The sequence below is a fragment of the Bos mutus genome, chromosome 15 (assembly GCF_027580195.1).
Source record: "Bos mutus isolate GX-2022 chromosome 15, NWIPB_WYAK_1.1, whole genome shotgun sequence".
NCBI lineage: Eukaryota > Metazoa > Chordata > Mammalia > Artiodactyla > Bovidae > Bos > Bos mutus.
Window position 1 is genome coordinate 41,892,742 of NC_091631.1, and position 18,432 is coordinate 41,911,173.

At 40.0% G+C, this 18,432-nt stretch overlaps 1 protein-coding gene across 6 annotated transcripts in view; it reads right to left on the reverse strand.

Annotated features, from left to right (window-relative positions):
• Positions 1-8,702: 8,702 nt before the first annotated feature.
• Positions 8,703-18,432, reverse strand: part of CYP2R1 (cytochrome P450 family 2 subfamily R member 1) — a 31,916-nt gene continuing 22,186 nt past the window's right edge. For all 6 annotated transcript variants that reach the window (XM_070383990.1, XM_005910875.2, XM_070383991.1 and 3 more), the window contains one exon: positions 8,703-16,976. In XM_070383990.1, coding sequence (XP_070240091.1) covers positions 16,801-16,976 — 176 coding nt within the window. In that variant the 3' untranslated portion in view covers positions 8,703-16,800. The remainder of the gene's footprint in view (positions 16,977-18,432) is intronic.

Below are 18,432 nucleotides of genomic sequence, written 5' to 3' on the forward strand. Positions count from 1 at the left end.
AGGGAACTACTGTAGGTGGATGACCTTCCCTCTTGGCCTGTTGCTACACCTGAGAACCTTGCTCTGGAGGGGTCCTTCGAGTTCTCTACTATGAAATGTTCTCATTTCCTTTCATAGCCTTTCACAGGCTCTTCACCTGGGAAGCTTTCTAAACCTGATGCCCAGGCTACAAACCAGACCGGTTTAATCAGAATGTGGAGGAAAGGGTGGAACTTGGGTATCAGCATTTTGCAAAAGTCCCACGAGGTTCCAGTGAGCATCCAAGGTTGAGAACCAATAAACTAGAAGTGCTTGAGGGGTGGGCATGAAGGAGGAACACCCAGATCTGCCGCCTTACCCTGCCTGTTACCCCCACCATCATCTTCTATCACCTGCTCCTCAGGTACCTCCTCCCTGTCCTAGGGCTGCTGCTGAAGCTCCAGTCAGGACACACCCCTTAACTGCTTTCCCCTACATTTGCTGTCCCCTTCCTGTTGACGGCCCAAAGGGACTCTGCAGGTTAAACATTCACAGCCAGGAATTCCTGAGCACTCCTGTGGTTAGGACTGTGTGCTTCCACGCTGGGGGTATGGGCTGGATTCTTGGTCGGGAATCCTGTAAGCTTGGAGGTGTGGGGGGTTGGGGGGGGGGTTGAATTCATAGCCATCTCTAGGTGCCCTGGATTAGTCTGTCAGACAATGGCAGAAACTGTTCTTGCTCCTGATTCTAATGGAATAAGTTACAGTAAATGGTCTTCTAAGAAGCCCAGTCTCCTTAGACAAATGGAGGTAAGCAAGGGCTGCCTCTAATGGGATGAAGGACCAGAAATGAGCTGTCTAAATGGAGTGGTGTCAAACCAGCTGCTGTATTAAGTGAAAGACACTGAAGGCTTCAAATCCTTCTTGTTAACTAGACACTCCCGGTGAGGAGGTGCAGCAAAAGAGACCTGCAGAACCCAGGCTTCAGGCTCCAGGGTGGGATTTCCAATTAGAAAAGGCCCCAGGGGAGATGTTGTGGGCAGAGGTCACCAGTTCCCCATTTACTTCCTATATCCTTCCTTTGCCCCGTCTTCCCACCCTCACCCCTGCTCTGCCCTAGTGTTTGAAAAGATTTCTTGGAGTCATATTCTTACTTAGTTTAAGAGGGAATTTCTGTCCCAAACCCCTCCTCTGGGCTCCGGTGTCCTCCACTTGAGTGTTAAGAGCAGCCGAGATTACGATGCCTGATACCTCCTGGCACTGTTCCGTTCTGGGAACCAGGACTCTCAGGAGTCACTTATCAGGAAACATTTTTCATGTCCATAATCTTTCCCATTAAGAGGGATGCTGCTCAGCACTGTTTATCCATTATTAATTCACTCATTCAACAAATATTTTCAACACCAACAAGGTGAATCTCCTGTTTCTTCTACAAATACTGGACAGCCCAGGAGCAGAGATAAGTATGTGCACATGGCAGGACACTCACTGGAGTTGCAGCTCAAATGCTACACAGAGATGTCACTGACAAAAATCCCTTGTCGATATGCTCAAGTTCATGCTCATTTGATCATGGGCAACCACATGGATTTAGAAAAGGCAGAAGAACCAGAGATCAAATTGCCAACATCCGTTGGATCATCGAAAAAGCAAGAGTTCCAGAAAAACATCTGCTTTATTGACTATACCAAAGCTTTTGACTGTGTACACCACAACAAACTCTGGGAAATTCTTAAAGAGATGGGAATAGCAGATCACCTGACTTGCCTCTTGAGAAATCTGCATGTAGGTCAGGAAGCAGCAGTTAGAACTGGACATGAAACAACAGACTGGTTCCAAGTAGGGAAAGGAGTTAAGTCAAGGCTGTATATTGTCACCCTGCTTATTTAACTTATATGCAGAGTACATCATGAGAAATGCTGGGCTGGAAGAAGCACAAGCTGGAATCAAGATTGCTGGGAGAAAATCAATAACCTCAGACATGCAGATGACACCACCCTTATGGCAGAAAGTAAAGAAGAACTAAAGAGCCTCTTGATGAAAGTGAAAGGACAGTGAAAAAGTTGGCTTAAAGCTCAACATTCAGAAAACTAAGATCATGGCATCCAGTCCCATCACTTCATGGCAAATAGATGGGAAAAGAGTGGAAACAGTGTCAGACTTTTTTAGGCTCCAAAATCACTGCAGATGGTGACTACAGCCATGAAATCAAAAGGCATTTGCTCCTTGGAAGAAAACCTATGACCAACTTAGCATATTAAAAAACACAGATATTACTTTGCCAACAAAGGTCTGTCTAATCCAAGCTATGGTTTTTCCAGTAGTCACACATGGATTTGAGAGTTGAACTATATAGAAAGCTGAGTGCCGAAGAATTGATGCTTTTGAACTGTGGTGTTGGAGAAGACTCTTGAGAGTCCCTTGGACTGCAAGAAGATCAAATCAGTTAATCCTAAAGGAAATCAGTCCAGATTATTGGAAGGACTGATGCTGAAGCTGGAACTCCAATACTTTGGCCACCTGATGGGAAGAACTGACTCCTTGGAAAAGACCCTGATGGTGGGAAAGACTGAAGGTGGGAGGGGAAGGGGACAACAGAGGATGAGATGGTTGGATGGCACCACCGACTCAATGGACATGGGTTTGGGTGAACTCCGGGAGTTGGTGATGGACAGGGAGGCCTGACGTGCTGCGGTCCATAGGGTCGCAAAGATTCAGACACGACTGAGCGACTGAACTGAACTGACTGAATCATATTATTTGCAGTATGTAAGGAGACTTCTGGGAGGAAAAAGTTAGACTGTGGTCATTCCCCTGGTTGATGTGATGATTATCTTGCACTTATACAAATATGTAATCGTTATGTTGCACATATGAAACAAATATGCTAACTATGGCTATAAAAAAAAAAAGACCTAGTAAGTGGTGAGGGGAAACCAATATTGTAGACACAAACACTTTCTGCTTATGTGTGCCAGACTAATTTCTAGACCCCATCTGCTGGCAGACATTGGACACTTACACTGTATACATCGATTACACTGAATACCGCTTACACTGAATACATCGATTTCAGAAATGGACAGGACAGAGTTTGCCTGTAAAGGTCCACCTGTTATAGCTGAACTTGGCAGGAAAAGGTAGACAGTAATACCTGCAACGCCTTAACCTTCTGAAGACAACACTGAGACAATTTAGGGATTGAATGAGAGATAGAAAAGAGAAAGGTCTGATTGCCTACCTTTCCTTTCTGGAAAACATTGTCTCCAGTGGTTTAGACCACCTTTTTGGAACCATATGACCTCTGGCCACAGTTGACTGATCCAAGAATTTACACCAAACCCAAATTCTAACCCATAGATTAAGCTTTACTCCATCACATTCCTCCTTAAGAATTTGGACTAGTAAGGAACTATCAGATAAGAGATGCTGGACTAAAAGGTCATTGCAATGGGTCTAATTCATATGTTGAAACCTAATCCCCAGTGAGATGATGTTTGGAAGTGGGCCTTTGGGAGGCAGTTAGGCCAAGAGGGCTATTATGCACAGAAGGATTAACATCAGAAAATTTGGGAAGTTCCCTGGCAGTCCAGTGGTTATGAGTGCCATGGGCTCAGGGTTCAGTCTCTACTCAGGGAACTAAGATCCCACAAGCTGCTTGGTGCACCCCCTCAAAAAAATTTTTTATTAATGTAATTAAGCACTTTAACCAATTAAAGGAGAAGAAAGAATTACTACCTCGATAAATGCAAAAAATAATAAAAGTCAATCATTTAAGAAAAAGAAGAGGAATGAAAAAAGAATGGATGAATGGAAGAGAGGGAAAAAATATCAACCTAAAACGTAAGTTTGGGGGGTATGCATAAAAGAAATGACAGTGTCCCATATTTAACAATGAAATGTCAGTCATTCCCTCAAACAGACAAGAATGCTCACCATCACTTTTCATCAGCACTCTACTGGAGGTTCTAACCAAAACAGTAAGAAATAAAATCCATTAAAATTGGAAAGGACAAAACATACCAGTCATTATTTACAGACGATATTACTGTCTGATAGGAAATCCCAAAGAACTGAGATAAAGAATTAAATTATTCAAAATAGAAAGTTTGGCACTATTGTCACATACTATCGATACACAAATTTCTACTGCATTTTTCCCCATCAGCTCAGGTGGTACAGAATCTGCCTGCAATGCAGGAGACCAAGGTTCATCTCTGGGTCGGGAAGATTCCCTGGAGAAGGAAATGGCAACCCACTCCAGTATTCTTGCCTGGAGAATCCCAGGGACAGAGGAGCCTGGTGGGCTACAGTCCGTGGGGTTGCAAAGAGTCGGCCACAACTGAGTGACTAACACTTTCATTGCATTTTCAGAGAACAGCATCAAATTCTGCTGTCACCAGTTTCAGCTTGGAAATGATCCCCAAGTTCAGGGTCCCAGACACACTTTAAAATCTCTTGAGGCTTCACACATAGTCAAAAGTCCCAGCTGGCAGGGGGCGGGGAGGCGGGGGGAGGGCGGTCCTTGCTTTTTCAAAGGAAAGCTTTTAAAGAGGATATTCGCAGTTAAATGTCATCAGGAAGACAGACAGTGTAAGTGGAGATCTGGTTGCTAACGCTTTGTCTCGATCTGTTTTCCCTTAATAGGTGTTTCAGTATCATCAGCCTGAATGAAGACAAAGAAGATCCAAAAAGATATAAAATATCCACCATTAAGAAGACTTAGTATGATTCATTGCATTTAAGTTCAAATAACTGCTTTCAGAAAAATGGAGAAGGGCTGATTTAATAAGCCCTCTCATGATAACAGCCCTGGAAGCTGTTGTCAATTACCTATGTTCCTCTGGTTAAGGAAAAAAATAAAAAAGCAAAAAGTGTCTTAACTTGCATTCCTCAAAATATACTGTCTGCATCCACCCCATTCTGAAAGAGCCAGATAAAATAAATGGAACACTGGTAAATTAAAAGTCCAGAGAAGAGTGATAAGAGCCAAATCAGATAAAGAACCTATGATATTTTAGCCGGGAGAAGCAAAGATTCACAGGGGAACCAAAGTGGAAGCTTTCTTTAAATGTTTAAAGGTTGGGTGCGGGGGACATGTTCAAATACCCATGAGATCAGACAGAACGTTCAAATAATGACATGAACTTCGATGGTGTGGACTTTGTGTAGTACATGTGTATATATCATGTAAAAAAACACAGTTCAGCTCTAATTGTTTTTTGCTATTCAAAATGCCAGCCCAGCATTGATGGAAATGTCACTTCTTTTTTTAAAGAAAAGCTGAAAATATGGATATCACAAGAAATCTAGATTTTTTAAAAACATATTACAAGAAATCTAGATTTTTAATGTCAAACTTGATTTAAATCAAACCTAAAAAAAAAATTCTGGAACAAACTTCTATGTAGGAGTGTGGTTTCCCCCACATCACCAATGAGCAATTCTCCGAGAGCACCTGAGTGTCCTACAATTCAACTCAGACACTGTTTACCCAGAGATAGCATCAAATCCCACAAGCTGAGCGCTCAGTCCCACAAAACAGCTCTCCCCCTCAGATGCCAGTCTCAAGTCCACGTTGTTACCTGTACTTCTCACCAACCAGCTATAAACCAGACTCCCACAACCCTCTCCTTGGATTCAATTTGCTAGACCAGCTCACAGAACTTAGAAAACCAATTTACTCACCATACGGAGTAGCTTTTTACTGAAGATATTAAAACATAGGAGCCAACAGCCAGATGAAGAGATTCGTAGGGCAACAAAGGAAATTCAGTCCTCTTGGAGTTTGGAGCCTGGTACAGCAGCCCGTTAGAGACATTCTGCTTTACCAACCGGGAAGTCTTCGAAACCCTGCCTTCTGGGTTTTTAATGGAGGCTTCACTACACAGGTGTGGTTGATCAAATCTGTAGGCACTGGTGATTAACTCAATCTCCAGAATCTGTCTCCTTCTAGGTAACCAGGGGGCGGGGCTGAAGTTTCAACCCTCTAATCAACTTGGTTCCCTGATAACCAGCCCCAGTCCTTAGGTGCGGTCCAAAATCACCTCATTAACATAAACCCAATTGTTGTGGAAAAACGCTTGTTATGAATAACAAGACACCCATTTTGCCTTTATGCCTCTGAAGAGTTTTTTTAGGAATTGAGGACAACAGACAAAATACTGTAACAAAACTTGCTCCCACTGATCCTGTTGTTTAGGAAACCTCCAAGGCTTTGGGAACTGTGAGCCAGGGAACTGTGGATGAAAACCAGATACTATATTTATTGTGAGTTTTTGAATCAGGAATTTAGAAATGGCTCAGGATCTCTCTCCTGGGTTCGTAATTAGATGATAGCTAGGTCTGCAGGCATCTCAAGGTTTAAGGAGAATTTATTTCCTTAAAGTTGGCTCACTTGCGTGGTTGGCAGGTTGGCAAGTTGATTTGGGCAACTGGTCAGTTCAGTTCAGTCACTCAGTTGCGTCCCACTCTTTTCGACCCCATGGACTGCAGCACGCCAGGCTTCCCTGTCCATCACCAATTCCTGGAGCTTGCTCAAACTCATGTCCATTGAGTCAGTGATGCCATCCAGCCATCTCATCCTCTGTCATCCCCTTCTCCTCCTGCCTTCAATCTTTCCCAGCATCAGGGTCTTTTCCAAGGAGTCAGTTCTTCACATCAGGTGGCCTAAGTATTGGAGTTTCAGCTTCAGCATCAGTCCTTCCAAAGAATATTCAGGACTGGTCTCCTTTAGAATTGACTGGTTGGATCTCCTTGCTGTCCAAGGGACTCTCAAGAGTCTTCTCTACCACCACAGTTCAAAGGCATCAATTCTTTGGCTGTTGGTGGGAGGCCTCAATTTCTCTCCACATGGGCCTCTCCCCAGGACTTGCTTGAGTGTCGTCATGGCGTGGTGGCTGGCTTCCTCAGTCAGAGAAACCAAGGTGAAAAGCTGCAATGCTTTTAGACAAGCCTTAGAATTTATACACCACCACTTTCATCACGTTCTATCCCTCCCACTGACCAGCTGTGATTAACAAGGTTATTAGACCAGGTGAGGGTCACTGAGGGTATTTTCGGAGGTTGGCTACCACGTTCTGTATGTTGCTGTTCCTTGTTTTTTTTTTTAATGTGATTTATCCTGGAGCTCTCTACAGATCACTCCAAAGAAAACTTCCTGACTATAAAGTTATTACTACTATAATAGTATATCCTATTACAGGCTATACTATTCCTCTGTTGATAGATATGTATTGTTACATTGACCTTTTTTGTTCCCTTTTGCTATTACAAATAACACATCAGTGAATAACCTGGCACTTATGTCTCTTCTTAAGTGTTCAAGTGTATCTGCAGGAGAGATTCTAAGAATTAGAACTGTTCTAAAGCAAAATACATCTATTATTTGATAGATAATGCCAAATTCCCTTCCAGAGGAAATGTGTGTGAATTTGTAATTTCATCACCCACGTATGAAAGGGCATGTTTCAGCACTACCTTCTCAATAGAGATTATTGTCAAGTTCTATTGCAGGAAGCGGGATGCCTTCCAGGGCCCAAGAGCGAGCACTCGTAAATGTATTGTCCAAGGGGACACATGCACTGAAAAAGCAAGAGATTTTATTGGGAAAGGGTGTCCAGGTGGAGAGCAGACGCATAAGGGAACCCAGAAGAGCTGCTCTGCCACATGGCTCACAGCATCAGGTTTTATGATAATGGATTAGTTTCCAGATTGTCTTTGGCCAATTATTCTGACTCAGGGTCCTTCCTGGTGGTACAGGCATTGCTCAGCCAAGATGAATGAGAGTGAGAATTCTGTTTGGTGGTCGGACATGAGATGTCTCCTTTTGACCTTTCCTGAATTCTGCCGGTTTTTGGTGACTTGTTAATTCCGTGATCCTTACAAGGGCCTCCTGTCATAATAACTCAAGCAAATGGTTACCATGGTGGCTGGCCAGGTGGGCAGTTTCAGTCAGTGTGTTTCCCCTAACAGTTCTATGATTTTTGCTATATGATAAATGAGATATGTTATCTTAGTAAAGTTTACATTTGCATTTCTTTTTTTGAGTGAGGTTTAGTTATCTTTTAGATGTTTACAATGTGGTGTATGTTATGTGAACTGTCATAACTGGCCCTTTGACCAACGCTTCCCTGGTGGCTCAGACAGTAAAGTGTCCGCCTACAATGCAGGAGACCTGGGTTCAATCCTGGGTCGGGAAGATCTCCTGGAGAAGGAAATGGCAACCCACTCCAATACTCTTGCCTGGAAAATCTCATGGACGGAGGAACCTGGTAGGGTCCATGGGGTTGCAAAAGAATTGGACACGACTGAGCAACTTCATTTTCTTTTCTTTTTTTCTGACCAATGTTTTCTAATGCATTTATTAAAACTTTTCCTTCAGTGTTCTTATATTAGGGAGATTAGCCATTTGTTGGCAATAAGATTTGCCTATTTCTTCCCAGCTTGTTTCCACTTATACTATTGTTTGCCTTGTAGTGGATTTATGTTGTTGTTTTTATTTTGTGTTTTATGTTTCTATAGTATATCCTGCAATAGAATATGTAAGGCTATATAAAGAATAAAAAAGTTTTATATGTAGCAATATGGAGAGATCACCAGGATAAATCATGTTAAACAAAACAAAAAAAAAGTTTACAGAATGTAAACGAAGGAGGCAACAGCCATTCAACCTTCAGCCATTGCAGCAGCTACCCCACCCCCCACCCCACCCCCACCCACCACCACCACTGTGCACACCCTAAATGGAGAAAAAACAGGATACTGGCTATAGAGAGTTAAGGTGCATGTCAAAGGAAGAGTTTAAATAGGCCCAGACGTGCATCTATCCATACACAGAAAAGTGCTAAACTCATTAACTTCAGAAGTCTGCTTTTTCCTTAATTAGCAGTAATAGTTCAATGTTCGACCACTGAGTTTCTGTTTGCTTGCTTTTTGCAAACTCCAATATATCCTGCCTTCTCCCTTATCTCCAAGAGGCTGTATCTAAGGCTTAAATCCTCAGTAATACCCCAAATAAAGCATAATCCTCAACATTTAGACTGTCCATTTTTTTCAGTCTATAGTAGTAATATCAAGCATATGCCATGGGATATGGGTTCAAATGTTTTAACTGGTTACCAAATGACTAAAAGTAGTCGTACCATTTACTAAAACGTCCATCTTTACTCCACTGACTTGATTATTCTTTTATGTACTTGAATTTCTTTCTTTTCAACTCTATCCATGCCATGACAACTATTTTAATTAGCCAAACTCAAAAGTATATTTCAAAACCTGATGGGGTAAAACCCCCACACTGGTATTATTTGTGGCTATTCTTTTACCTTTTTATGTGAATTTTAGAAACAGCTTGTCTAGTTTTATGGAAAAAAAAAATAAAAGAAACTACACGGTTTCATTAAATTCACACCTTAGCCTAGGGAGAACCAACATCTTTGTGTTGTCTTCTTATCCAAGAACATGTTTATTCAGTTGTCAAAGTCTCCTCATTAGCTCTGTAGGACAGCAGAATTTACCACCCTAAAATTCATCTCTATGACATATTGTTTTAAGCTGATTATTTTCAGAGAAACAGCAGACTTGGGGAAATCTCTAAAACCTCAGTGAAGTTTACACTGTTTAGGGAAAACTCCAGTTTTAAGGGTGTCTCTGTACCAGAAAATGAACAAAGCTCCAGAAACTCTTGGGAGAAGTCAACGACTTAAATCTGCCCCACACTCGCCTGTTTATTGTGCTTTTCTTGGTAACCTCCCAGAACTGACTTTTTCCCACCTTGATCATCCTCTTCTGTCTTTAGCTGAGAAAGGTATTTAACCTGAGGGCTTCAGCCATTTTGGCAATACTCAGTGTTCTGAGGCCCCTCCCATCCATATATATATGTTTTTAAATTGTTTGATTTTTTGTTAATCTCTCAATTTAATTCTTAGATATACAAGAGGAATGTAGAAATGTACAGGAAAATTTCTTTCTCCCTGACAGCTCCTTCAAGAATGTTTTAATGTTTTCCCCACTCATCTTTTGCATGTTCTTGTTGTTTCTAAGGGGCTTCCCTGGTGGCTCAGCTAGTAAAGAGTCTGCCTGCAATGTGGGAGACCTGGGTTTGATCCCTGGGTTGGGAAGATCCCCTAGAGGAGGGAAAGGCTATCCACTCCAGTATTTATGTTTATTATGTTTATTCCAAGTATTTTATTTTTTTTGAAATTGAAAAATAGTACTTTTTCTTCCATATATCTACTAATTGTTGCTGTAATATATAACAGCTATTGATTTTTTTATATGTAAATCTTATATTCTGCTAAGTCATGCTGACTCTTTGTGACCCTATGGACTACAGCATACCAGGATTCCTGGTCCTTCAGTATCTCCTGGAGTTTGCTCAAACTCATGTCCATTGAGTCGGTGATATCATCCATTTCATCCTCTGTTGCCCCCTTCTCCTTCCCTCAATCTTTTCCAGCATCAGGGTCTTTTCCAATGAATCAGCTCTTTGCATCAAGTGGCCAAAGTATTGGAGATTCAGCTTCAGCATCAGTCCTTCCGATGAATATTCAGGATTGAGTTCCTTTAGGATTGACTGGTTTGATCTCCTTGCTGTCCAAGGGACTCTGAAGAATCTTCTCCAACACCACAGTGCAAAAGCATCAATTCTTCGGCGCTCAGCCTTCCTTCTAGTCCAATTCTCACACCTGTACATGATTACTGGAAAAATCATAGCTTTGATGATAGGAACCTTTGTCAGCAAATATCCTATTACTTCATTAAATAATCTTACTTTCTATTTCTTTTCATAGATTGTACAGGAATACAGTCATATTATCTGCAAATAAAAAGTTTTACTCTCTCAAAGTCTCTTAATCTAATGTTGTTACTGTGCTAGCGAACACCTCCAATACAATGTGAAAACAGAATGGTGAAAGTGGACTCATTTTCTTGTTTGTAACTTTACGGGAATCCCTCCAATATTTTCACATCAGTTTTGGAATGTGTGTATATAATACATGATGAGGGACAGGGAGGCCTGGCATGCTGCAGTCCATGGGGTTGCAAAGAGTCAGACACAACTGCGCAACTGAACAACAACATATATAATACACATTATACTTATATATATATAATGTATATACTATTTGCTATATATATATATATAGTATATATATGTTGTTTGCATGTGTGGGTATATATATATAGGTTTTTGTGTGTGTCACACCATGAAGCATGTGGGATCTCAGTTCCCTGACTAGATAGTGAACCTCCACCATTGCATTATGCTCAGAGTCTTAACCACTGTACCACCAGGGAAGTCCCCTAGAGGTGTATATATGTATATATTGATGTATTCATTCTATCAATTTGTATTTCACTCAATGCTAAATTTTGTCAAATGTCTTTTCAGTATGTATGAGCTTGTCCATATGAGTTTTCTCTGTAAATGATTAATAATAACATTTTCTAATATTGTAACCATTATATATTCCCAGAGTAACGACTTAATTGGAATGTATTAATTTTTAAGTGTACTACTGGATCCTTTCTTAATAACTTACTTGGTGCTGCTGCTGCTAAGTCACTTCAGTCGTGTCCGACTCTGTGCGACCCCACAGACGGCCTCCCACCAGGCTCCTCTGTCTCTGGGATTCGCCAGGCAAGAACACTGGAGTGGGTTGCCATTTCCTTCTGCATAACTTATTTAGAACATTTAAATTGACATCCAGGGGACTTCCCTGGTGGTCCAGTGATTCAGAGACTCTGTGCTTCCAATGCAAGGGACACAGGTTGATCCCTGATCTGGAAACTAAGACTCCATATGCTAAGTGGAGCAGCCAAAAAAAAAAAATTTCCTTTTCATTTCTCTGCTCTCTCTCACTCTCTCTAATCACTAAGTTGTGTCTGATTTGTGCAACCCATGGACTGTAGCCTGCCAGGCTCCTCTGTCCATGGAATTCTCCAGGCAAGAATACTAGAGTGGGTTGCCATTTCCTTCTTCATTCTATGCTCTAGAAGAACTCAAATAGTTTTCTGAAGGTCATCTTTGGCAACTTTTTCTCTTATGAAAACTAGACTTTGGTAAATTATGTTTTCATGGAGATTATCCATTTCATTCAGGTCTTCAAACTTCTTTGCATTGAGTTCTACAAATCAATTTCTTACGATGATTAAAATTCTCTTTCTGGAAAGAGATATAACTTTATGAACATTAAATTTGAAATGCAGAAAATTTTCATTTATCACAAAATATTATTTTGTTTGTAGTGTTCCTCCCAATATTTTATTATCAAAAATTTCAAACAGAAAAGATGAAAGAATTATAGAAGAAATACCCTTAAACAATCTAGATGCTAGAATTTACATTTTCCTATATTGCTTTATCACATATTGATCCATTTACCCTAACTCCCCTCATTCAGCCATTCTTTTTTTTAACCATGCATGTAAAAGTGTAAAAACCATTAACTTGGGGTCATACAAAACAGATGGTGGGCCAGATTTCACCTGTGAAGTATAAAACTGTTGACCCCTGATTTAGCATATGGATTTTTTAAAAAAGGATACACCCTGTTGGTCTTATTTTCTATTGTCTAACTCATTAATTCCTGTTTATCCAGAATTCGTCATTTCTTCCTTCTACTTTCCTTTGGTCTGCTGTTTTTCTAATTTAAAAAAAAGCATGCCTAGCTCATCCTCAAGATTTATTTTTTCATTTAAACAAGTACATAGGGCCATGAATTTTCTTCTGAAGACAACTGCAGCTGTATTCCATAGATTCTGATGTTTTTATCATGTTTTCTAGAAATTCTCCAATTATTGTTTGCATTTTCCCCTTGTCCAATGATTATTTTACAATTTTAATTTCAAGATATGAAGGCAATCTTGGTTTTTGGTTTTATTATTCTGTTATTAATACCCATTCTTATTATCTTATGTTCAAATAATGAAATCTGTAATATTTATACTTCTGAAATTTTTCAAAGTTCAACTTTTGATCCATTGCATGGTCAATTTTCATCAACATGTATAAAAATGGCATACTCTATTATCAGATATAAAATTTGATGTGTTTTCCTCAGTTCTACCTTACTGATTATGGAGTACAGACGACTTTATTTTTTTTTGCCTCACTTAGGGCACGCAGGATCTTAGTTCCCCAACAAAGGGTTGAACCTGTGCTCCCCGCAGTGGAAGAGTGGAGCCCTAACCACTGAACAACCAGGGGATTCTTAGCATAGGTCTTCTTTATCTTCACTTTTTGAGATCCACTTGTTTTGTCTTAGGTTGAGAGAAGTGAGTTAGTTTCTTAGTATTACTATACATCCATACATTTTTCCTTGTACCTCTTGCCATCGTTGCTTCAGGAAAGATGCTGCTTTTTGGTGCAACAGTTATTCATAATTATTATAACTTCTTCTAGAATCAGAGTCTTTAGAATTAAAGAGTGAATTTCTTTGTCTTGCTTATGCTTTCTGCCTTGAATTCTACCTCGTTTTATTAAGATCATGAGTCATGCTTTCTATTTGCATTTGCCTGGTATGACCTTACTCATCCTTATATTCTTAACTTTTTATCATTTTTTTAGATGTCTCTCATATACAACATAACTATATCATCAAGTTATCTCTGTGATCCAATTTGAATATGGTTTTAATAGGTAAGATAAGCCTATTTAGTTCTCTCATATAATCTGTTCTTTATTAAAATATTAATTTTAGTTCTGACATTTAGGAAGCCTTGTATTTTTTTTGTGTGTGTGGGCTTGTATTTTTGATTTAGTGGTCATCTTTATGCTTCTACCTTTTTATAATATGTTTGGATAATATCTGCTTCTCTTCTAAGAATAATAAATTAGGATGGACATTTTCTTCTTCCATGTCCTCCAGGACCCAATTTTAAGCAGTATTACTACCATTTACTTTTGTACTCTTAAATTTACTCACACATTTACTACTTGATTTGTCAAATTATATCCTTTGACTTCTAAGTATTATACATGAAGCAATGAGATTTATTCTACTTTCCACCTTTTTTTCTCTCATTTATTTTTGTTAAGATACATTATTTCCACACTGTCAGAGTATAAACTTTTACATATTATTTTGTTGCACTTATTCCAGCCTTTGTTTTAGTCTTAGTACTATAGTTAAATATTTTCAATTCTTAACACTAGCCCTTTTGCTGATGTCTCCCCAGTCATCACTTGGTTGACTGAAATTTGCCCTCCCACCTGATTAATCATTTGGATTATGTAGAACTTTAGGTCCAAAATCAGACCAAATTAAGGGGCTGCCAATCGACAGCTCCAATCCCTATACAGGAGCACCACTAGCTCCCAGACATAGTACTCAATTTATTTAGACATTTACTTTAGCACTGGGAGCACATTCTATAACTGCACAAACAAGAAGGGAAAGCAGGGTGGGGACAGGAGCATCAACATGATTTCTTTCCACTCTTGCTGTCCTTATGTACTACTCTCCTTCACCACTTGCTTTTTCCATAATCAGCTGTGAAGAATGAGCTCCCATCTCTACCTCAGGCTTTGTCTATGCATGGTCCTATCTGTGGTTCTTTCAATATTATCCCATTTACATTCCATCTTTTAGAACCTGGAAGTAGCTGATTCACTAATATATCCCTCCAACCCCATCATCAATGCCTTTATCCCTTTTTCTATCCTTATGGTTATTTCAGTGGCATTTGTAAAGAAATAAGTATGCTCAGTTGCTATCTTAAACCATAAGTGAATTCTAACATTTTAAGTTAGTAGCTCACCACTGACTGATCAGAGAGAAGGCCTTCTCACTATAGTAGATCAATAGTCTGTTACAATGTAGTTCCAAAAAAGAAATATTGTCCATTATGGATTACTTACTAAATTCATGTTAATTTATATTTTTCTAAAATTGCAGTATTTTACTTTTACCAGTTAATTGGCTGAAAAGAGTCAAGCGCTGACAGTATGAAAACAACTTTATGAACTGTAAGTTCAGTTCAGTTCAGTCACTCATATGAACTATAAAGCATAGTATAAATTATTGGGTGCGAGTAAAAAGAATAAGAGATGGTCTGATGACCTCCTGACAAGAATGTGCCTCTTACAAAGAAGCCCCTTCATCCCTCTTCAGAAGAGAATACATAAAAAGAAGCACCTGGTACAGAGTCGCAGTTCTTACCTCATGGATATGAAATGCCCAGAATGCTGTGAAGATCACCACGATGGTTAGCCATGTGCTAACTAGGACTCTGGCAAAGTCAGCAAGACTCCACCACCCACAGCAGGAAAAACAAGGCTTACAAAAGGATGTTCCTTCAGATGGAAACACTAAAAGCACTCTGAATCAGGATGAATGAGGAACCATCCCAATAAACAGTTTGGATTAAAAAAATACATGGATGAGGTGAAAGAGGGTCATGCTTTTCATTTCCCTGTCTGAATGCCTACTTCCTTAGCCATAAAATGAGCACATCAAGTGAGATCAGACCTCTTCTAACATTAATAAGTTGTGAATCTACATACTTAAATAATTTTCATCAGGTTTGCATTACCTTGATTAGGGAAAAATACAACATTTCCTTAGATGCAAGGTAAAGAAAATAAATAGCATATATATATCTCACGTTTTATTAATCCAATCATTTATTACTGGGCACTTGGGTTGCTTTCATGTTCACAAGACAGGTTTTTTGTTTTTATTTTGGTTTTTTGGCCATATATCACGTGGGATCTTGGTTCCCTGACCAGGGATCGAACCTGTGTCCCTTGCATTGGAACCACAGAGTCTTAACCAATGGACCGATAGGGAAGTCCCAAGACATAGTGTTAATGAGTAGACACATAGCTTAGTTAGGACCTATGGGAAACAAAGAACAGTCTTAAGGGAACATCTGAAAAGCTCCTTTACTCTCCCAAAAACAATCCAAGCTCAATATCTTGAAAGGACATGGGCAAAGAACATGTACTTCCATAAGCCAGCCTTAAGATAAAGCTAGTATCACCTGGAAAGCAAACTTGAGGGATATGAAGAAACAGGATCTTTATTACACCATGAAGCATCTAGGTCATGCTACCTGTCATTTTTAAATACATTATTATATATCATTATCAATATCATATCATTATTATATATCATAGGGACCCTCATATGTAGGAAAAATGATACAACTCTTATGAAACTATAGTAAGACTTGAAAGTATTAGCAGGTTTTATATTAAATATACTGTGTAATATATATTCTGTCATCTATCACTGAGTCTAATAAAATACCTCTGTAGTCCAAACTCACTTATTTGGGTTCTAATTTCTTTAGTCCACTATGAAACTGGACTGGATTGTGTGGTAACACAATCTACTAATGACAATACCTGATTAGAAAGGAGCTGGCACTGGCAGCTATTTGAAGCAAATCAGAATAGACTGCACCTCTGTTTTCCTCAGATAATTCCACCTTATAAGTCATAAGACTTATAAGGAAAAAACAATGGCTAAGGCATATTATTGAGCTTCTCTTGTAGCTCAGTCGGTAATGAATTTGCCTGCAGTGCAGGAGACCCAGGTTTGATCCCTGGGTTGGGAAGATCCCCTGGAGAAGGAAATGGCAACCCACTACAGTATCCTTGCCTGGAAAATCTCACGGACAGAGGAGCCTGGTGGGCTGCAGTCCATGGGGTGGCAAAGAGTTGGGCACGACTGAGTGACTAACACTAATGCATATTATTATGGTAGATGTTTTTAAAGAAACATCTCTGTTCATTTGGTTTTATGATGCTGTGATTCCTGTCCAAACACAGGAATTAAATAAGGTTTGGGGGTGAGGCAAACAACTTGTTCCACAAAACATCTGTGTACTTTCAGCGTCTTTCTGCACAGATGAGGTAGGGCTGGGGTTGCAATGTCATGCCTAACCTGGGCTTCAGATTTGGAACCAGTTCATGTGGAAAATGCAAATGAAACCTCTGAAGCAATGCTGTGAAAAACAGGAACATTTCCATCCGAGCCAGCTGTTCTCCAAGACAATGTCTTCTCCCTAAACAGAAAGCAGGCATAATGGTTTTTTAAAATTATTTACCAAAACTTATGTTTAATACATATCTTTCAGGAACTCTGGTATTTAAAGAATGTTAGAGGAAGTTAAGTGGGCCTTAGGAAGCATCACTAGGAACAAAGCTAGTGGAGGTGATGGAGCTTCCAGTTGAGCTATTTCAAATCCTAAAAGATGATGCTGTGAAAGTGCTGCACTCAACATGTCAGCAAATTTGGAAAACTCTGCTCAAACTACCGCACAACTGCACTCATCTCACACGCTAGTAAAGTAATGCTCAAAATTCTCCAAGCCAGGCTTCAGCAATATGTGAACTGTGAACTTCCAGACATTCAAGCTGGTTTTAGAAAAGGCAGAGGAACCAGAGATCAAAGTGCCAATATCCGCTGCATCATCAAAAAAGCAAGAGAGTTCCAGAAAAACATCTATTTCTGCTTTATTGACTATGCCAAAGCCTTTGACTGTGTGGATCACAACAAACTGGAGAATATTCTGAGAGAGATGGGAATACCAGATCACCTGACCTGCCTCTTGAGAAATCTGTATGCAGGTCAGGAAGCAACAGTTAGAACTGGACATGGAACAACAGACTGGTTCCAAATAGGAAAAGGAGTACGTCAAGGCTGTATATTGTCACCCTGTTTATTTAGCTTATATGCAGAGCACATCAGGAGAAACACTCGGCTGGATGAAGCACAAGCTGGAATCAAGACTGCCGGGAGAAATATCAATAACCTTAGATATTCAGATGATACCACCTTTATGGCAGAAAGCAAAGAACTAAAGAGCTTTTTGATGAAAGTGAAAGAGGAGAGTAAAAAGTTGGCTTAAAGCTCAACATTCAGAAAACTAAGATCATGGCATCTGGTCCCATCACTTCACGGCAAGTAGATGGGGAAACAGTGGAAACAGTGGCTGACTTTGTTTTTGGGGGCTCCAAAATCACTGTAGATGGTGACTGCAGCCATGATATTAAAAGACGCTTACTCCTTGGCAAGAAAGTTATGACCAGCCTAGACAGTATATTAAAAAGCAGAGACATCACTTTGCCAACAAATGTCCGTCTAATCAAAGCTACAGTTTTTCCAATAGTCGTGCATGGATGTGAGAGTTGGACTACAAAGAAAGCTGAGGGCCAAAGGAAGAATTGATGGTTTTGAACTGTGGTACTGGAGAAGACTCTTGAGAGTCCCTTGGACTGCAAGGAGATCCAACCAGTCCATCCTAAAGGAGATTAGTCCTGAGTGTTCATTAGAAGGACTGATGTTGAAGCTGAAACTCCAGTATTTGGGGCACCTGATGGGAAGAGCTGACTCATTGAAAAAGACCCTGATGCTGGGAAAGATTGAAAGCGGGAGGAGAAGGTGATGACAGAGGATGAGATGGTTGGATGGCATCACCGACTCAATGGACATGAGTCTGGGTAAACTCCAGGAGTTGG